At 47.0% G+C, this 22,059-nt stretch overlaps 2 protein-coding genes across 2 annotated transcripts; both read left to right on the top strand.

Moving 5' to 3' along the window:
- The first annotated feature begins 649 nt into the window (after positions 1 to 649).
- On the top strand, positions 650 to 13,006 carry pdcd4a (programmed cell death 4a). Its single transcript, XM_084686800.1, has 12 exons — positions 650 to 904; positions 1,014 to 1,123; positions 5,574 to 5,882; positions 6,007 to 6,104; positions 8,128 to 8,241; positions 8,388 to 8,609; positions 8,717 to 8,814; positions 9,444 to 9,558; positions 10,410 to 10,517; positions 10,992 to 11,102; positions 11,239 to 11,378; positions 11,460 to 13,006. Exons 2-12 carry the CDS (start codon positions 1,078 to 1,080, stop codon positions 11,509 to 11,511), a joined length of 1,413 nt encoding a protein of 470 aa, XP_084542926.1. The 5' UTR covers positions 650 to 904; positions 1,014 to 1,077; the 3' UTR covers positions 11,512 to 13,006.
- A 622-nt stretch (positions 13,007 to 13,628) lies between these two features.
- On the top strand, positions 13,629 to 18,638 carry mogs (mannosyl-oligosaccharide glucosidase). Its single transcript, XM_084686798.1, is given in 6 exon segments — positions 13,629 to 13,762; positions 14,225 to 14,588; positions 14,806 to 15,029; positions 15,510 to 15,703; positions 16,447 to 16,871; positions 16,874 to 18,638. Coding segments are annotated over 5 exon segments (2,529 nt in total). The 5' UTR covers positions 13,629 to 13,762; positions 14,225 to 14,239; the 3' UTR covers positions 18,211 to 18,638.
- Positions 18,639 to 22,059: the final 3,421 nt, after the last annotated feature.

Consider the following 22,059-nt stretch of genomic DNA (forward strand, 5'->3'; position numbering starts at 1 on the left):
ACGCATTTCAACCAACACCTTATTTCTCACGCTGAGAAGTAGGGATAACATGTCCCGCTATGTACAATTAATGGACGAGGCGCGGGCATACGGAGGTACATTTTCTGTCGAGATGGTAGTATCAACTTTAAGCGTCTGCTAAATGAATACATGTAATGTAAATGTAAGTGTACTCCTTTTGCCTGACCTTGAATTTGAAGTCATACGCATTATCATTTCACTGCTAATCAAACAACATTGTACTTTGGCACCACCTTGTAGTTGAAATTGGCACTGAAATGGTGAACAGCAAAAACATGTCAACCTCGGTCTCAAAAGTGAGTGCGTGCTATGGACAGATGATATTTAATTGGTACATCTTCAAAGAGCGGTTCCAAGTTGGGTGGTGAGTGGTTGAGCATAATTCTCCTTTTTACAAATTATACTACACCCGAAAAATACAAATATATGTGCAATGAATCGTTACTAAAGACAAACATGCTGAATGTTTTTACGGAAGTCACGTAAAACTTCAGTAAAGGCATGCATAAACCATAGACATAAACCCATATCGTTGGCCAGTGTCATTTAACTGCAATGTGATTGGCCTGACCAGACAAATTCCTGCCCCTTTATTAACCACTCCTCATCCACGTTTGGTCCACGTGACTGTACGCAAACGTTCTAAAGTTAAAAACAGACTTTGTTTATCTTGGATGCTCCTGACATGTACTCGAACTAGTTCTGCATTCGCCAATAGTTTTTTCTGATCTTTTTAGATTAATTCAGAGGAGAGTGTACGATCTATCTTTGAAGCTAAACAGACATCCTGGTGTTTGTTCTGTATTTGCAGCTACATTTAATTTATCATTTTATTCGAAATCGACGTTGGCTTTATCAAGCGCGAGCAAGCTATCAAACTCGAGTGAGGTTTATGCAAATATTTGGCTTCCAAGCATATGCATTGTTACATTTAAAATGAATGTTTAGTTTCGACTAATGTGTTTATTTACTCGTGCACGTATTGTTTTCAGAGCAAGCAACTAGGTGAGGATAGCAGACGTTAACGAACGGTAAACGGGCAATTTAAAGAGCGCCATGGCGACCGAAGTGGAGACATGGGCCACCGCTCAACAGCACGACGGTGAGTTGGGAAAAAAAAACGTCCATGCTTTTGTGGTGCAAACATTATATCTGGATCCGTGTTTAATATGAAAACATCCGTCCCATTCCACCTTTTGTCTCTGGAAGGGAAGGGCTGCAGTTCCCACTACACTCCACCATGTGCTCTAGTACCTCATGTACAATACAGTGTGCGCTCAAAGCAGTTTGCAGAAAAGCTATTTCATTCGACGCATAACTCTCACAAACGGTTGGAACTGGGACGTTATTTGAAAAGACCCCTTTTGGTTATATATTTGCTGTGTTTTGATCTTGCAGTCCACGTTGTAAAGACACAATGTGAATGTTAACCCTTTCGTGACGTTCGGTTGGCAGTGAATTTGCTAGTTTTATCCAGCTGTCTAAACCCATGATGTTGATGCTAACTAAACGCATTAGCTTGCTAGCGTTACTCATTTGGTTCATGTATGCTAGAAATGGTCCAACGTATCATTATCTAACTCGATTGAAGACTTATAACATCACTTATCTCCATGTGCTATATTGTTTATTTGATAATGTTGCTCATTTATGGCAGTCAGTAGCAATTGCACTGAAGGGCGATGGATAATTTGCTATCCTTTTTCTCAAGCGTGCTCTGTGCTTCAAGTCGAAAAACGAGGAACTGAATGTTGTTGTTTTGAACACCACGCCCCCTCGAACTGTGAAAGGTCCTTACAATCCTATTTGTATTTATCTGCTCTCATCAAACAAAACATCGTATGCTGCAATATATTTGCAATATATATATGCTCAAAATACAGTTTATATCTTAAGATGAATATGGCTCGTGTAATGTTACAGCATGCACATCCCCGCATGCACATGTCTTAACTACTGTATATCTTCCGCATATACGTAGTCCACGGAGGTCGTTCATTACAAAAACAGAGGCTATGAATTAACGATATTAAAAGAAACTATTCACAAGCAACAGAGGCCGAGCTTTTCGGTGCGAAAGTGACGTCAGCATCCACAGCTACCATGTACGGACCAATGTGAATTTATTGCGTAATCTCCCTTCCCTATGTGCTTAAACGTTGCATAAGGGATATCGATGCTTTTTGTATTTATAGTATAGTAGTAATCCATGGCTTAAGCACAGTCAAATATTGTTTTATCAATGCATAACATTTAAACCTAAACATGTCATATATACTATGCATTCAACCAGTGGGTGAGTTTGTAGTGATTTTCATAATACACAACCTGTCTCCTTGCCCCAGGGTCGGAATGCGGTGCCTACCCCCTTATTTTGGCGACACGTTTCTATAAGAGAGCTATATACAAAATGCCCCCTTGTGGAGGTCAAACGCCCCCCCCCCCCCCCCCCCAGTCGGTTCATTCTGGAGCCTGCTCTGCCCTTTTGATGTGGCTCATGTCACAGCGATGGTTTGTCTGTCTCCACACATCTGCAATCAGATGGGGGTGGGTGCCCCACTCAGTGCAAACTGCCATTTTTCAGGGGATCCCTGCAGGCCTGGTCTTTACACAACATGTCAAAAATGCCTTTGAATTGGCTGAAAAGAAAGGGGGGGGGGTTCTTAAATATTATGGGCCTGTTTTAGTTATGGGAGAACAACATTACAAACTCATGCGCGCATACACACACACATATGCACACGCGTATACACACTGACCTGTCAAGCCTGCTTGGTTCATGGCCAGCTGAGTACACATAATTCATGTTGAGGTTTGTCCCAGTCGTTTAGTGAAATGCACACCCCCCCCCCCCCCCCCTCCTACAAATGGACAATAATCTAATACAAACAGGCTCAGGTTAAACACTTAAGCCCCAGACGTGTTGATTATTAACCACAGGTTAAATGTGGGCACATGAACAACACCTCATGAAAGCACTCCAGTCCTCTTCTTTATCTTGTTCATAGCAGGCTCTCCCAACACACTCCCAAATCTAGGTGACAGTTAAACGCCTCAATCGAGGCAGACACACCCCACTCCTCTTCAGCTCCCGCCTCGCCGCACTGCCCCAGTCTGGCAGACGGTTTTCCCTTCACCAAAATCCAGAAGCAACCACCGTTTCTAGTGATTGGACGAGTTCATTACCAGCTACCTTCTGTGGTCTATCATTAAGCTTGGCAATGTGTGATCTATTCAGAAGCCCGGCACTTTAAATCAAGCCATGAAGGTTAGGTAAACTAGGTCAATCCTTGGAGATCAGTGAACTGCTCCACTGACCTCCTCTGGATGGGTTTGTGTAGGCAGCATGTCTTTATACCACCAGAGGGTATTAGCTAGTCTGGCTGTGGTAGACCTGTCTTGCTGTGGTAGACTAGTGTTCTGTAGTCCTGCTGTGGCTGGCGAGTCATCTTTAGTCCTGCTGTGTTGGACTAGCTCAGGGACACTACTGGTTGTATTAGACAACTTGGCTACCTGTTTAACCCGGATCAAGCCAAGGTCAAAATCTTGCTTTGTGTGTGTTCTACAGCTAGGTAAATGACAGACTAGTGTTGTTGTGTACTTTTAGTAAATCTACATGGTCCGGGTGGTCTGGATTAGAGACTCAGCAGATGGGATCTGTCTGTGAATTTCTGCAGGGGTGTAAGCATGCACATGCAGGCCCTCTTATAGGTGGGAAGGGTGGTGGTTGCTTGCTCTTTCAGTTCTCAAAACAGACAGCAACCCCTTCCTCTGCACACGTAGACCACAACACACACACAGAGGAATAAAGTTACTTAGCTTTTTGGGAAGGCTACATTCTGTTTTGCTGCTTTTGCAATGCCTCAACTTGGCTGTTCTTGGCCCAACTTGGTTTTCTTCTCTCTTGCTCTCTCTCCCCCTCAGTCCTAATATTCCGGCAAGTCATGTAAGGCATGTGGCTGGTGAGCGAGGAGGAGGTGAGCTGGTCAGTTGTTAACTGTTTGAGCAGGCCAGGAGTGTGTGGGCAGAGGGTGTGCATGCGGGTGCTCTCATAGAAACAAGAGACACTTCCTCAGAGCAGAGACCTGTGTGTACAGACAGGTGTGCATCCTATCCTCACAACTGAGCTCAATTCAATTTCTTATTAGCCCATTCTTTTTTCTCACTTCTGTTCCTAGCAGAACAGAATTAGTCCGGATTCTGGATATGTGGCTTGGGTGAGTTTGTCCTCCTCCTCCTCTCTATCCCTCGTTCCAGCGTACCCTGTAATCTATAGGCCCATAACTCCTCCGGCTGGCCCCGGGCCTTCTCAGGAGGGGTAAGGGTATTCATTACAACCCCAGAGAGGTTCCTGTCTCTCCCCTAGTCTTGTCCCCGTGACCCCGCACTGCCATATGTGGTCAGACTCGCGGTGAGTGGGAGCGGCCTGGGCTCCTCTCCATATGGGAAAAGCTGCTGACTCCAGCATTTCTGCCCCCCCCCTTGAGCTCTCCTAACCTAATCTTCCTTTCCTAGCTGCGATTCCTCAACTAAATGGCTGGTGTGTGTGTGTGTGTGTGTGTGTGTGTGTGTGTGTGTGTGTGTGTGTGTGTGTGTGTGTGTGTGTGTGTGTGTGTGTGTGTGTGTGTGTGTGTGTGTGTGTGTGTGTGTGTGTGTGTGTGTGTGTGTGTGTGTGTGTGTGTGTGTGTGTGTGTGTGTGTGTGTGTGTGTGTGTGTGTGTGTGTGTGTGTGTGTATATGCAGCGTGTTGTGCCGTCTTCCCTTACTTGGACTGGCTTCGGTGCAGTACCCATGTGCTGTAATTGCCAGAGACCTCATAGGTGCTGGCTTGCATGCAATGCTAACACCCCCAACCATGTGCTCTAAATGCAGCAATGTAGGTCGACAGAGATGCAGATTGGGCTGTAGTAAACAATGCTACCATCATTCATCCCCCAAACTATCAGTGTGCTTCTCTCTGGATGGCTCACGCGAGCTCCCAGAACCCGCCCATGTGTAAGGGAAACCCTCAACAGCTGTCAATAACCAGTAGCTAAAGAATTCCTCTCTGTCTCTGCGCACCCTCTGCCTTGTCTGTGCACCGTCTCTGCACTAAAGGAAAACATTGCCATGTCAGTTGACATTATTCTGGACTCGACCTGTTTACTCTCGTTCAAAGACTGGGAGGAGACGGGTGACAGGAAGGTGTGGTCTTTTTGACCCTGGACGACATCTGTTTATGACCACCTGTTAATGGTCCCCCAGAGCAACAAGCTTGTAAACAATAAACTTGTGTCCGAAACACAGCTGATTAAAGCTATCAAGATGTTTTATTGTACTTTATGATTTTAGGTATTATGGTTGCGCTAGCCTGGTAGCTGAGATGTGATTACTTTGCACTGTGCCTTGTAAATAAAGAACCTTTTGACCTCAAATGCTGTTGGATCTGTGAACTAGGATTCTTGATTTTCTGCTGTACGATATGTACTATTTGTGTGTCGCTTTGGATAACAGCATCTTTTAAATTCTCATAGATATAGATGAAATGATGAACTGGATGCCTTCCTCCCACAGGGGTGTTCGCCTTTGACAGCGACCTGGGAGGGACTGACCATTTCTATGGCGATGAGGACGAGGGCCTGATCGAGGCGGAGGTGAACGGCAACTGGACCCCGCAGGAGAAGGCGCTGCACAAGGCGCGTCTCGAGGCCAAAGCCAAGAGGCGTCTGCGCAAGTCCTCCTCACGCAACTCCACCAGCGACTCGTTGTCTGAGTCCCTGTCCGGGGAGCTGGCTGGGGGCGACCCACACAGCCCCAAGGGCAAGGTCAATGCCAACGACCGCAAGTCGCGGACAGGCAAAGGCAGAGGCCTGCCCAAGAAAGGTAGGCTGCACGCCAGGCTGATATGAGGAGGGTCTGCTGCTACGCTAACCGGCTAACTCGGTGTGTGTGTGTGGTCGCCGCGCGCCCGCTTCTGTCTTCCTGATGTCTGTCTGTCCGTCCTCAGGCGGCGCGGGCGGTAAAGGGGTGTGGGGAGCGGCAGGAATGGTCTACGAAGACGAGGAGCCGGACGCAAGGGACCCCAACTACGACGAGTCCAAACAGGTGTGTGTGTGTGTCTTTTCAGGAGAGGAACTCCTCTACGAGCTTACCAGTATGTATCCAAATGACAGGGATCATCGCTGGGTGTGTAGACAATACAGCTGTAGAGACTCACACCCCGCATGGCCATGCCCAAACGTACACAAACATAGCCCAGCTCTGTCCTTGTCAGTCACCCCCCCCCCCCCACACACACACAGCCAGCTATGAATGAACCAGTACCAGCCGGCCCAGGTCAGGGTCTTTCTCCCTCAGGGCTCGTTCGGGTCTCGACCCGTTTTTCCGGGAGATGCTTTGTTCCAAAGCGTCGCTCTCATCACAAAGCGGTACTGCGTTGGAACACCTCTTCTATGGCCCCCGCAGAAAATTCAATATGCTGATGCTAGGGCCACCACACACAAGGGAGCAGGGATGAATAGAAAGGGCCCCCACTTCTACCCTGAGCCCACCACAGTTGATTATGTCCTGACACAACAAGGCGGGTGGCTATTAACACACAGCATTTACTGTAGAGTCGTTCTGTTTCGTCCTGAATGAGGTGGTCTAGACAGACTACATTGACTTGACTACATTTGGCTTTTTATTCATTTAGCAGACACTTCTGTGACGGGACGTACAAGTACTGCCTATTGAAAGAACCGCTTAAAATCAGCCATTTCCACGTGTCATTGGAGTATTGCCAACTGAATATATGTCAACAAGATGCACCGCTTTCAAGACTTTAGCCTTCTGTCCTGGTTCAGACATGTGATCTGTTTGACCTGGGACAAATGGTAAATGACTGTCGGCCCTCTGCTCCTCCAGTCCTCATCGTGAAGCCAGCGTAACGGTAGCAGTTGGCAGAAACTCTGAACTGAGATGTGGGTCAAGGCCGTGCATGTCCCCAGACCACAGATGGCTCTCTCCTGTACCCGTCAGTGGGACTTTCAATCTTTAACCTGCAGTATCGACCTGATGTAGAGCGGCCATGCCCCTGCTCCGATAAGAGGTCACAATGACACGGGAGAGGGAATGGTGCGTCTGTCAAGGCTACCCACCCCCCACACACGATTAAAGATGGAGGTGGATATCAGGGCTGGCCTTGAAAGCTGCTGTTGTGTCGGCAATGAGCTAAATAGTGGTTGTGAATGAAAATTTTCAGAGGTGATCCAAGTATGCAAATAGGATCCATCTCTGTATCCTTTACATTTCGCCGCAAAGCCATAGTTGATTCAGCTGTCGGTCAAGGTTTATGGTGAAGGTTCGAGCGAGCCTTATCACTGTTCAGCTGGGTTTTTCCATTATTCAGGCCAGAAAATTTGGAAGGAACATGGGACAAATGTGTAGTCCCACCACCTGGTCAGGCAGGGCTTCTCTGGGATGGAGAGGCTCTGCGTGGCCACCTTCCGGAGGCCCGACCTCTTGGGTGGACTTGCCAGCTGTTTGTTTCCTGAAGGTCCTGTTTTCAGTATCTCGCCGTTCTATCAAGGATCACTTCCTGTAAGTGGCAGGAGAGAACAGGAAAGTGAGTCATCGTGTTTGAGGTCGTTGCCGAAACCCTTGTCCTCACGCTCGGGGGATAGTCTTTCCCCTGTTGTGAGTTTGGAATTTTCAATGCAGGTCAAAACAATGAAGCCCGGACTTTCTTGGATTTCCTTCTGACACTGTGCTGCTCCGGCTAACCATGTCTCCCCCCAGAAGGGTTAGGGTTTGATGTACCCACACTAACTTACATTGCTTAGCCTGAGCTCTGAAACCAGTGGCGCATTAATCTATGTTCACAATAATGGGTGGTCAGTGGTTCAGGGCAAGTGGCAAAGCTGCTCCAAATGTGTTTACTCTTTGTTGTAGTTGTTTTAATATGGTCAAGTTCAGGTTTTGCAAGGGGAACAATATTACTAAAACCCACAAAAGATTACCAACTGCTCTTACTGCAGTTAGTAAACATATACTCTTTGCTTTTTGAAAGAGTAAATGGGTAATGAATCCTGATGTGTGTGTGTGTGTGTGTGTGTGTCTGTGTGTGTCTGTGTGTGTGTGTTAAAAGGGAGACACGGTGTATGCAAAAGTGGTACCAGTACTGGACGAGAAGGAGCTGGAGAAGACCGTCAACCCAATCGTCCAGGAGTACTTTGAACACGGAGACACAAAAGAGGTCCAGGTAAATGTGGTGTTTGACCAGAGCAGATGTCCGCAGGTCATGTACTACTTATGGCCATGTTACCAGGATCAGTCCCTGTTTGAGGCCACGCCCTCTCCATGTCTCTGTGTGCGACCACGATTCATGTTTCCATCTGTCTCCTCCAGATGCTGCTGAAAGGACTGAACCTGGGCCACAACAAGTATGAGTTCTCTTCCCTGGCCGTGTCCCTGTCCCTGGAGGGCAAGGCCAGCCACCGGGAGCTCACCTCCAGGCTGCTGTCCGACCTGGCGGGTAAAGTGCTGTCCCAGGGGGACATGGCCCGGGCCTTCGACAAGACGCTCCGCGAACTGCCGGACCTCATCCTGGACACCCCTGAAGCCCCACAGGTAGGAGTGGTGAGGGTGGAACGCGGGCACTTGGTTTGAGGTTGGGGAGCAGCCTTGTGCTATAACAGATGGGTTTGTTGTTTCTGAGTACTGGACTGTGTTCACAGATGCTGGGCCAGTTTATTGCCAGAGCCATAGCAGACCACGCCCTCCCCATGGCCTTCCTGGACCGCTATAAGGGAAAGGTGGACTGTGACTACGCCAGGTGAGCTGGGGTTAAGGGGATCAACGGTTGGTTATGCTCAGAGTTTGACCAGCAGATAAAGCCGCCACCTTAACTCGGTGCACACTAGAACATCCATAACTACTGGAATTGCCATAAGCGGTCAAAAAGATGACATTCTCCATACAAACTCTATAATTTCTTAGTTTAATGATAAATACTCAATTGAGATATTTCATTCAGTTCAGACATTTTGGTACTTGTACGGATTATCCAATTTAATCAAATAATTTGTAATTGTATGCAACATAGCAAAAGAACTAGAGAGCCAGTGACATTTCTTTGACAGAGACAAGGATAGTTGCTAAGCAACCATCGACCCCAGGGAAGATTTACAACAGAAATTCTTCGGTCAATATGATCTTGTGTGGCTGAAATAGGTCAACGAGTTAATATGATTTGCCTTTTGTGTAATTTGATATTAAAAACATTTTAATATACATTTCAAAACAGTCTAAATGACTGTTGTGGCTGTTCTTGTGTTAAGAATTCACCGCTTTAGAGAAAATAAATTCACCCATGCACTTGTAGAATCCTCTTATGAGGATACGTGGTTGTGGTTCTCGTGGTTGTGGTACTAATGGCGTTTGTGTGGTTGCTGTCTCCTCCAGGGCAGCGCTCGACCGTGCGGCCGTGCTCCTCTCCATGAAGAGGGAGATGGTGCGGCTCGACAACGTGTGGGGCGTGGGCGGAGGCCTCAGACCTGTCAAACACCTTGTCAAAGAGGTAAAGCCTGTTAAGGGTGGGGCCTCTCTCTTTCCTGGCTTTCCCTCCTTTCCACCTTCTCTCCCTCCCTCCCCTGACAGGCATCTTAAGTTGCTAGAAGGCCAAAACAGGGGGGAAGTGAGTGATGTGTGGCTAAGAGTTTCAGGACCTGTTTGTAATGATAAAGCAAAGTTTAGGAGGCGTGATGTAATTAGCTTCACCTACTGACAGATTGTTTACCCGATCTTTTGGTGTATTTTCCACTGTCCTTGAATAACATCAACAGATGGTAGAAGTCCATGCGGGGAGAGAGCCACAGGCCAGTCCTGTTTTATTAGTGTGTATCAGAACGCAGTCCCTCTGACACAGGATCCTTCACAGCCTGGAGTAAATAGGCTGCACCCTGGCCACACACACACACACACGTAGGCACACAGGTGGGCAGCTGGCTGCAGGTTCACCAGGTGTCTATGTGCTCGTAAAGTTAATGGAATCCTGTTTGAATAGATTCATAGTGTGTGTGTGTGTGTGTGTGTGCGTGTTTAAAAACCGCCCTCAATCCTTTGAGTGTTGTGTAACCTACGGTAGCCCTGCCTGTGAACCAAACTACCATCCAGTTTGGATTCCTGCCGGGTCATTTCTCTGCCTTTGACCGTCTCAGGGGGAGGAGGGGGGGGGGGGGGTGCTGAGGCCCTGCTCACACTCCCACAGCACAATCTGCCTGCCACTCTCGTTCTCTCTGTCTCTTTCCCTCCCTTGCTTTTTCTGTCCATCTGTGTAGGAGTCGAGTTCTTGATCACGTGTAGCCCATTCAATGTCAAACCGAAGCAGCAGTCCTGTATCCTCAATGTGTTGATGTTGTTGTCGTCCAGATGAACCTGCTGTTGAAGGAATACCTGGTGTCAGGAGAAGTGTCTGAGGCAGAGCACTGTCTGAGAGACCTTGAAGTGCCTCACTTCCACCACGAACTGGTCTATGAGGTATGCTAGCTTGGCCTTTTTTGGAAATGTTGACTGATGTAATTTTTTGGGGGTCAAAAAGGTTGTAATATTATCTTGATTTTTTTATCGGAAGAACTGTAAGCAGGATGAAAACCTCCCTTTCAAACCAAAAATGCCTATTTTCATAAGATATTGTGAAGCAGTATTCGACTGACAGTAAAATTGAGCTAAGAGATTACATAACAATCAGCAGTTAGTATCCTGAATACTAAGTGCAAATTCCGTAAGAACTGCTGTCAGGTCAATGACAAGCTTGCTGAACTACAAACCAATAATGCCCTCTTGTGGTGTCACAGGGGAATGACACTTTAGTTTTCAAATTTTCGATGGGCTTTTGTATGTGTGTAGTTCAAACTCGCCTTTAGGAAATATCCTCTGTTTTCTGAGGTGTTCATTTCACACCAGTGCATCTGAGGCTAATATCTAAGTGTGTGTTCTCCCTGTGTCTTCCAGGCAGTGGTCATGGTGCTGGAGTCCAAAGGGGACAAGGCCATCCAGATGATGGTGAAACTGCTCCAGTCCTTCTGGAAGTCAGGACTTATTACTCTGGACCAGATGAACCGGGTCAGTCAGTCTTTGCATTTGGTTGATCCCCCGCCATATAAATCGGTGTTAAATTTGTATGAAATATAGAATCAAATTCAAGGTTATCATCAATGTTCTCCTCAACCCAATCTTTGTGGTCCCGTTTCCTCCGCAGGGTTTCCAGCGCGTGTATGATGAGCTTCCAGAGATCAACCTGGATGTCCCCCATGCCCATGGCATCATGGAGGCTTTGGTCGACCTGAGCTACCAGGAATCAGTCATCACCAAACAGCTAAGAGACGCATGTCCCTCCAGGTCAGTGCCTGCAAACATGAGCATTTTGCAGCACACCCAATTCTTTTTGCGCAATCTTCTCATTCTGTTTCTGACCACCAGGGGGCGCAAGCGGTTTGTGAGCGAGGGAGACGGTGGACTGATCAAGCAGTAGTGTGGAGGAGGAGGGGAGGCCACGGTGTGTCCATCACCCTCCCCTCTGCAGCCCTCCCCTCTGCCCCACGCAGGATCCCTGAGGCTGGTCTGCCTGGCAGGCTGACTCCCCTGCTCTACCCCCGGCCCCAACCCTCCGTCATCAACACCTACACACACACACTCACACAGCACCACACACACACACAGCACCACACACACCGACGTTGACATTGGGTGGAGGAAGATCGAAATGAGAGGCCCTGGCGTTCACCTACCCTATTTTCTTTTGTATTAGGTCTTTTCTGTGAGAATGTTGTCGATTTCTGGGGTTGCCATGCGTTCTCCTGCCTCATTCTTCAGTTTGCCCCAAGATGTCTGGATTGGTCCTCCTGGTCAAGGCATCTGAAGAATTGAGGAAAGGGGTGGGGGGGATTTTACATTTAATATGGAGTTTGGGTCAATTGAAGTCTGTTGAGGCTCATGTCTAATGATGGGCATGAGGGGTTATATGGTTTCAGTTGCTTTGTCAAACTGGTGTTTCGGTAATTACATTTTGCTTTGCATGTACATTGTTCAAGAAAAACAACATGCAAAACACTAGGAGATCACAGCCTGCAACTTTTCCAACAAGCGCTTAGTTATCGAATGCTCTTTGGGAACGCTATGGACTTCAGCTTTACTTTTTTTTTTTTTTTTGACCAAAGCTTTATTTGTAAGACAGTTCTCAGAAGTGTTCAAATTGATTCAACCAGTTATTCCTGTTCTGTATTTCTTTGTCAGCCCACTGTCCTGGCTTATTTGGGTTAGACAGGGCATAGTTCACTGTTCAGAGCAAAGCTGTGGTCAAAACAAAAGCCTGTTTGTACCTCGTTGGTCATCCAAGGGCCCACCTTCTGTGGACAGGCTTGGGAGATCAACGTAGGGTATCTCAAACACTCAGGATGGACAAGGCCTTATGCATACTTTTCTGGAGGATTTAGATGACCCAAACTGGAGTACTTATCAGGTTTTTGTTGTATTTGTGCTAGATTCTTTGACCCACTCCCACAGTGGAATGTATACCCCTATATCATAGAGATTTCTTCTTTGTGCCCAGACTAAACCAAACCAGGTGCTGGACTAGGGAAATATGAATGAAGGTTTTCAATTTTGTGTGGTCTTGAGTCCAGGACTTAATGTGATCACATCTGGCTCTAGTCTTTTCACTGACCCTGGTGTCTCTGGCTGAGGGTATGCTCTTTAGTGTTTGAACCTTTTATAAATGCTGTTCCTTCCATCCCTTTGTGCATGGTTGTAAGCATGTGCGTCCTATGAATCCTATGAATGTCAGATCTGGGAGTAACCTAGGGGAAAAAAGGATGTAAGGATACATTTTGAGATGGTTCACACGAGAGCCAGAGTTCTCTTTGTCTGTTTGCTGACCAATGGGTAACCTTCAGAATCACAATGTGAGGAATATGGAAATGGGGTTTACATCTTTTCATTGAATAAAAAACAAGCTAGCATCAACCAAATGTGTGTTTCTTCCAGTGTTGGTTAACGAACCCAGCTAGTTAGGGGACAGAAGGGGAGATGGAGTGTTAGAGGTAGGGTACCCTAGGGAAAGACAATTGATTTTACTGACTTTGCAAGCTAATTTGCAGGCGTCATTAGCTGAAAAAATATTTGAATGTCAATCTTTATTTTATTTTAATAACCACCATAGCATTTCAGAGTGGGTGTTTCCATTCTTAGCTATAAATCTGCTCAAGACTTAAGGCCTTCTATCCATTGTACAGTTGCTGTAAGTTATTTTAGACCAATCATTGTTTATCACAATTAACAATGCAGAAACCAAGATTTTTTTCTTAACCCAAGTTACAATTGCATTAGTGTTGATGAAACACGCTACGAAAATGTTTAGCAGATTACTTCCATCCACAATTAATTGCACTGTCAATAAAATTATGTTGGGTGTTGAATCCTGTTTTGGAAAACAATTTGTATGATCTAAAGGGCGATCCGATATTTGGTCTGTGAGTCGTGACATTTCGGTTGTACACGTCAGTGGTTCAAGAAAACGAGGCAAGCAGGAAGTAGATCCAAGTTAAAATGTTGAGTTAAGAATTAAGAATAACCGTCGCTACGGTGAGTATTCTCATGAATTAGTTCGCTTTAACAAAATCCGTTCTATGAAAGTAAATGTTTCGTTTAGCTCTTGTACAATACATTATAGTACGTTTCAAATGGATACGAAGTGTAAATTACTCCCTGCTGGCGAAGCTGCATAGGTTCGTGCTAGTTTACACACTACTGTACAGTCAGTAGCTAATGTGCCGCGTACTGTACACATTATTTAGCTAGCATACAAGTTAGCTAGCTAGCTACCTACGTGGGAGACAGCTATACTAGTTATTCCATGCTTCACTATGAAGTGAAACGGAAACATCGACAGCTGAAAGTGACGATAGAGTCATATTACTCCAAATGTAGTTAGCTAACCCAGCTAACCAACCCATCAACTTGACATGATTGCAACCTAGCTGGTAGTGGTGCATCAATAGTTCTAATTGCAATGGGCTACAGACAGTATGCTACGCTTACTACCCTTTCAGCCTCGTCTGTGTGCTCATCTGGTCCTTTAGCAAATGCATGTGTACTGTACTGGCAACACAAATGATGAAAACACGTGCAACTACAACCGAACTATATTTTCCCTCGGACCCTAATGCCAGCTCCACCTTTTTCTTCAGCTCGAGACGAGAAGGATGGGCAGGCAGAGGAAGAGGGTGGTGACAGGTGAAGCCACCCCCCCCTTGAGGAAAGAAGAGAAGCCCACCGCACTCCTTCGCAAAGAGAAGAAAAAGAAGGTCGACATCGGCAAAGTCTTCATCAACATATCCATAGGCCTTTGCATCTTCAGCCTGGTCTGGTTCTTCTATGCCCTCTACATGCGCTCCTCCCTGGCCAAACGGGTGGTGACTCTGCACCCTTCGCCCCCTGTCCTCAATGCTAACAGCACCAGTGCCCAGGTGGCCCCCGAAAGGTTCTGGGGATCCTACAGGCCCCAGGTCTACTTTGGGATGAAGACGAGGAGTCCCCAGTCCATTGTTACAGGTAGACCTGTATGACCTGGAGGGTCACTTATGTCCTGAGGAGCCTGTGCAGAAGATACTACTCTAGCCTCTATAAATAGAGAATGTACTTTGAGGAGAGTACGTTTTGTCGTTAAATGTACTTAAAAGCCCCAAGCGTGAAACCTTGCAGGCATTCTTTGCATAGCAGCCCCGTCTTCACCATGCCTGTCTTGGTGTTCCTCGTGTTTTCCCTCCAGGCCTGATGTGGATGCGCCAGTTTGCCGACGTGGACGTGAACCTCAGGCACACGTGCGAACAAGGCGATAAGCTGCAAAGCTACGGCTGGCTGATGCACGATGGCCTCAGCTTCGGCGTCCAGGAGATCCGCGACAGCGACTTCACCCTCACAACCGAGTTTGTCAAGAGGCTGGGCGGGGAGCACGGCGGGGACTGGACCTGGAGGATCACGGCTAAGCAGCATGTGAGAGACGAGATCCACGTTAATTTGGTAGAAATTGAACATCCTTTGCTTTGACTCATCCAGTTATGTTACCCCAAGAGATCAGCACGTAGGTGAGTCTCTATATGAATGCACTGTTGTTTCTCTGACACAGTATCGTAGTTGTCAAAGTCAGAAAGGTTATCTTACTACAGGATCACAGGTCAAAGGTTACCTTACTTCAGGGTCACAGAACCTAATGATTTCTTCGTCCCTTTCTAAGAGCAGAAGTGTAAATGAAAGTAAGTTAAGGTGATACGTTTTCATCCTGACGCTGAATAGCTAAACCTCCCACACCATGAGACTCAGTTTGAAACGTTCTGCCCTGCGTTTAGCACCCATGGTTGTATCTGAATGCAACTCGTCTCAAAGGGACGTGTTGGATCTACTGGTGATGAACTCCCTGGTTTGAACCTGACTGACTTAATGCTTGTGTTCCCATGGTGTCTTTGTCCCTGTCAGAGTTCTGCTCCTCACGCCCCCGTCATCTCCCTCATGTTCTACGCTGCTGCCGACACCCAGGGTTCACTGGAGGCCCAGATAGAAGAAAAGAACCGCCTGGGTTCCCTCACTGGGTTCTCAGAGGAGCTGGGGAACTTCAAGATCACCTTTCGCAAGCCTGTCTCAGGGGAGTCCTCCAGTGTCAAATACGCCAGGTATTTATTTGAAATAATGGATCACTATTTGAGACATTTTGCTTGGCACAGTGTAACCGTTCTGCTAGTTCGGACTAGCATTTTCTTGTGCCTTTGTAGATCTACGTTCTTTTTAGCTTAGACTTGCAATTTAGCCTCTATGCTGTAGCCTCATCATTGCATATAGGTGTTCCTTCACTGATTTCTGTCTTTATGATCTTACACTAAATAATGCTGGACAATGGAAAAGCATTAAACATGACATGATGTCAGTATTAGCATATGTATTTGAATCTGGAAAAAAAAATATATATATATATATATATATATATTAGTTTGACATCCACACTAATTTTCAATTCTAACAATGAAATCTACAACAAATGAAGCAGTCCAACAAACCCAGACTAGTGTAAGCACAAGATTCTGCTGACAGAATAACTGTCAGTGTGTTGAAAGGGATGCAAAGAGCAGTCAGTAAGAACTGAATACTTGCCTCAAAGTCAACTGTCAATCAGTTTGAAGACTGTTGCCACCGATAGACCAAACACTAAGTGGTGAGTCACAGACAAACTTCTTGTTCATTTTGTCACTTATTTTCTGTTGCCTGTTTGCAAAGAGGGTGTGTCATCCTACCACCTCCATCACTTCAGGTTTTTAGAGGAAGCTTTGGAGGAAGAGACAGGGAGAGACAGGGGCAGAAGGAAAACAACACAACACATGATTTCTTTGAGGTTTGATCCTGGTCTCTCTCCTCCCCTCAGCTACAACTACCTCCAGACCGTCACTCCAGGCTTGGAGAAGCTCACGGACATTGTGCGAAATAGTTTAAACCGTCGGTTTGTCTACAGCCCCCCTTCTGGCAATAAAAGGCAGTACATTGCGGTCGACACCTATAAACCTCCACACCACCAGCACCAGCAAAAGCCTGATGACCCCAGGAAAGAGAGTGACTTTGTGCTCCATCAAGTTACCGTCCAGACACCCTTTCAGATAGAGGTGCTGTTTGAGTCTGGAAGTTTCCGCAACCGGCCCAACCAGCTCGTGGGTACATCCATGACAGAGGAACTGGAGAAGAGGAAGGCAGAGTTTGACGTCAAGTTTGAAAAAACATTCGGCCTCCAGGGCAAAGGTTTCAGTCAGGCCCAGGTGAAGTTCAGCAAGGCAGCTCTCAGCAACATGCTGGGGGGGTGGGCTACTTCTTTGGCCAGTCGGTTGTCCAGTCCGTCTACAACGAGTACCCACTCCTTTATCCCGAAGGCACCCTGTTCACAGCTGTGCCATCTCGATCCTTCTTCCCGAGGGGCTTTCTCTGGGACGAAGGATTCCACCAACTATTGCTGAGCAAGTGGGACCCTCAGGTGACCCGGGAAGTCACAGCTCATTGGCTGGACCTCATCAACATGGAGGGCTGGATCCCCCGGGAGCAGATCCTGGGGGATGAGGCTCGTAGCAAGGTTCCAGGGGAGTTTGTGGTGCAGCGCAACGAAAACGCCAACCCTCCCACCCTCTTCTTGGCCCTCCAGGAGTTGGTGGAGCAGTTGTCCACCAACCCTGAATCGGCATCCGTGACTTTGCCCTTCCTCCGCAGACTCTTCCCCAGACTTCAGACCTGGTTTGCTTGGTACAACACCACTCAGACGGGCCCCCTGCCCAACTCCTACCGCTGGAGGGGCCGCGACAAGGACACCAACCTGTTCCTCAACCCCAAGACCCTGACGTCCGGCCTGGATGACTACCCCCGGGCCTCCCACCCGTCGGTAGACGAGCGGCATGTGGACTTGCACTGCTGGATGGCCTTGGCCTCCGGCATCATGGCCAGCGTGGCACGCCTCCTGAAGGAGCCGCACCAGGAGTACGAGCGCACCCACCTCGTGCTCAGTGACAACCATCTGCTGAATGAACTCCATTGGTCCGACCAGCTTCAAGCCTACTGCGACTATGGCAACCACACCCAGGCAGTCATCCTGCAGCAGGAGAAGGTGTACGTCCCACCGGGCCAGCCTCGCCATCAGTTCCCCGTGGCCCGTCTGGTTCGCTCTGTGCGCCGAGCTCCTAAGCTGCAGTATGTGAACGCCCTGGGCTACGTAAGCCTCTTCCCCTTCCTCCTGCGCATCCTCGCACCTGACTCGCCCAAACTGGAGCATATTCTGAACGACATGAAGGACCCTGAGAAGCTGTGGACGCCCTACGGCCTGCGCTCGCTCTCCAAGTCCAGCCCCCTCTACATGATGAGAAACACGGAGCATGATGCCCCCTACTGGAGAGGAGCCATATGGATCAATATCAACTACCTGGCTGTCAGGGCACTACACCACTACGGCAACACAGAGGGTCCATATCGAGAGAAGGCAGCCACACTGTATCAGGACCTCAGGACTAACATAATCAATAATGTTTACAGACAGTACGCAGAGACAGGGTATATCTGGGAACAGTACAATGACAGTTCGGGAAGGGGACAAGGAAGTCACCCTTTCACGGGCTGGTCAGCTCTGACAGTTTTAATGATGGCTGAGCAGTACTGACCATGATGATGATGATCTCATCTCACTGTTATTTTGTAACATTATCTTTACGGTGACATTTTTACAGTTTTCTTTCAAATTACATAAGATTCATTTCATTGCCATGTACCATTTCAAATACAGCTGTCAAAATTAAATATGGCAAACAATTAGTTAATTGGCTATTGTACAGAACATTTTGTACAAAAACAAGATGGTTCATGACAAATTGAAGGCTTGTATCAAGGTTAAAAATACTTTAAACTCTGCCTTTTTAACAAAAAAGTCTGACGTTGAACGGTCCTGCCAGCGAGGGTTACTTTGAGGAATTCAATTTCAACTAAGGTATTTGTGACTGATTTCATATTTGCTTTGTGGGATACGTTGGTGCTATGATTGGTGTGAGATAGATTGGTGAGATAAACAATCAATAAAAATGCTTTAAATCACATGTTTTCATTTTTACAATTAAGCATAATTGGTTTGTTACAATCTTAAAATGCATAAAGAAATGTGCACTATACTGCTGCATTTGTGTTTGTTGTCAAACTTTTAAACTTTTATGCAGAAGGGAGCAGTTTTACTCACAAGGTAGTAGAACCCCCATTTCTAATCGGCAGCAAGTCCTGTTTCTTTTGTCAGACTACACATGAAGGACAGCTGCTGACGTCAAGCTGCTGTCGGTCATTGTTTCGGTGCCGCCTGGTTACCATGGCGAAGCCTCGTTGTGAGGGCTCAATGTCAAATTGGATGAGATGAAGAACCTTGGGACAGAACTGGTGTCAACATCACACTGGGGTGCATACATTCAGACACACAGAGAGCATAGTGGAGTTGGACTTATTTACTCCACGGCATAACATAACACACCATCTTGGTGGCTCAATACGCCAATGTTGGTTTTCAGCTTCTGCGTGACCCTGGGCTGCAACCTCTATCTTCTTGTGTGAATCCTGTTTGAATAGACGTGTAGTTCAAGGCTGTTCCTGGCGCAGTAAGGTTGCAGGACTATAAATAGGGTCTGGGCTGAGGAAACTGCTGCAGCTTGGATGTTCAGTAAAGAGACTGCGGAGAGGAGCTGGAGCCTGTGTGTGCATCTCTCTATGCCATCTATACACAGCCTGTACTCAGTAGAAAGAAAGGGGTGTATTTCATGGATTGAAACATGAGTGTTAACGAACAGACTGAATATTCAGTAAGCCTGACGACAAATTCTCCCACGTATCCAAGTTGCTGTGTACCTGAGGGAGACTGAGACTGAGGGCTAGAGAATAGCAGGTTCTCATCTTCATGGCCGCCTGTTGGACTTCCATGTGCTGCGTTTGACCTCTTGACCCAACTGCATCAAAGCTGGAAGTGGACACGAGTGAGTTGTGTCCAAACCTCCCTCCATGCTTCTCTCTATCCTCGAGAGGAAATCTATTCCACCCCCCTTCTTAGCGTTTGCAGTCACAAAATGCATTTATTCCTTTGAAGAGCGCGTCCGATCTGTGTGACTAAAGCACTCACTGAGCCATCCATTCCCTCTTGCCCAAGACCCCTTTTCCATGGTGAAATGGGATAATAGCCAAACGCTATCAGAGCTAACTAATGCGACTGCATAAACAGATGAGTCAGATGGGTGTATTCATCAACGCGTTTTCTCTCGTTGCGTTTGCTTCCTATTCTCTGTAGGGGTGTGTATGTGACTCCCAGGTGCCCACCAGAACGAGGCACTAGAGCTCACCACTAAGCAGCGTTAAAGGCCACCTACCATCAGTCCCTGTTCTCCTACGTGCATGTGCCAGTCTACGACATTTGCGAGACCAGTTGTGGTCCAGACCCATAATAACCAAGGACAGGGCTCCACCATTAAACTACTCCAAACAGTTCCTTTCCCCAGTAAAATAGGACCATCTCAAGGAGACTCAATGAAGTAGCGCAGAATTGTGGTTAGAAATAGTCTCCATCCTGCACAGTCTGCTCTTAGTCCACAATTACTGATACGTTGTGCTAGAGGGAGCTAATTTATAATGTATCTGAAGTTGGAGAAAGCCTTTTTTTGAACACAGCTCAACTCACAATGGAGAAGTGTCTAAGAGTAAAAAGCAGTATAAGTGGGTAATTATATTAATGACTAAATTTGGATAGGATAGGGGAGAAGTATTACTCAGTAATCATCATGCGTATATCGCCTATTCATTACCTCATACAGGTGCCATAATGCATATGTAATGTATTCATGGTCTCCTGAGACAGGCCAATAGCTTTGTCCCGCAGTGATATGATAACATTGGAGATCTCCTACAACTCTCCACTCTGCTCTGTAAGTGCAGGAGCTGTTGGCAAGTCTTCTACGAGCTCATGCCGTCACATTGGGGTTTGTTTCTGTGTGCTTGTCGTGCCCCATGGCTAAACGCTCCCCTCTGTGATCTTGCTAATGTGTCTCCCTTTCACGACCGCTCGTTAGCTCGCCACGCAGTGATGTCAATTGTTCCGTGTTGACGCTGTACATTGCACTAGTGAGGCTCTCCGCCGGCAACATCACTCTTCTCTCTGGGGAGCCCGGGGAGACTGACGAACGCATGAATGTGTACACCCGTTTGCAAAATCACATCCCCTCCGCTGTCTGCTTAGCTCATGCTGGTGGAGCACAACCTCCACCAGCTCCCCACATGCCTCTCTGTTTGTCAGACCTCCCTCACAGCCTTCTTAAGTAAAACAGCCCTCAACCCCCCCCCCCCCCCCCTTCTCAACACACACACATACATCAGCCAAATATCCCACATTCCAACACCCAGCCTGTCTGCCTGCCACCACCAAGCACTAGCCTGTGCGCCTGTGTGTGTGTGTGTGTGTGTGTGTGTGTGTGTGTGTGTGTGTGTGTGTGTGTGTGTGTACACAGGCGTTATGTAAGGTTAGTGATCCTCTATAAATAGGTTCACCCGGGATCTTTTGTCTTTACCTGCTTCCCTCTTAGCCTAACAGTTTTATTTCTGGAGAGAGAGAGAGAGAGAGAGAGAGAAAGAGAGAGAGAGGGAGAGTGTAAGCCACTGCCATGAAGAGCTGCTTGTTTCCATAGTTACTTTTGTTAGCTGAAAGCTCTTTGCATTCTTCTCTGTTTCCTCAGAGGCGGCCAGACCTGCCAGCCATTTGTTTGAATTTGTTTGTATTTTCCTCTAATGATCATGTATCATAAAAGTGATGGGAGTAAGAGCTATTGTTGATTTACCTTTGAGGGGCAAACTTTCACAGTGCCTTTTCCCCTCATCAGAGGGATTGTGTGTTGTCAAGATAAAACCGGTGATTTTAAACCGTGTGAAGACCATTCGGAGGGAGGAAACTACCTGATGTGAATGTTTTGGCAACAATTAAACATATTTGTGCTGTTTTATATTGTTATGTATATACTGTATGCTGCATATATATCATGTTCTGTGTTTGAACTTCTGTAGCTGTTGCATTTTGCAGAGAAAAATCAGACGCTTCTGTTTGATATTAGATCAACTTTCACCGTGCTGCTTCCATTTCCTCATACATAAAAGTGAGGTTCATGTTTCCATATCTACACCGCAAGCTGCCTTTTCTGGAGACTTCCACATACTTTGCAGGCCCAGCTGTGAAAACCACAAACCCCAACCTACAATTCCCCAACCCTCTAAACTGTTGATAGATCTATAATTTCTGCATCACATCACGGTGATTAAACATCCGGATCCATCTGGGCGGTTAGGTAACGGCAGGTAGCTGGAGAGAGGCCAGGAACAGCCCAGCCAGGCTGCTGTGGAGGAGAGGTCCTGCAGAGTAGAGACCACGGTTGGGGCCGTGTGTGTGAGGCTCTGTGTGTGTAGGTGGATTTGTGGGGGTAGAGGCCAGAGTAAGAGTAGAGGC

This window comes from Hypomesus nipponensis, chromosome 22, assembly GCF_054491055.1.
Source record: "Hypomesus nipponensis isolate SF chromosome 22, ASM5449105v1, whole genome shotgun sequence".
Classification (NCBI taxonomy): domain Eukaryota; kingdom Metazoa; phylum Chordata; class Actinopteri; order Osmeriformes; family Osmeridae; genus Hypomesus; species Hypomesus nipponensis.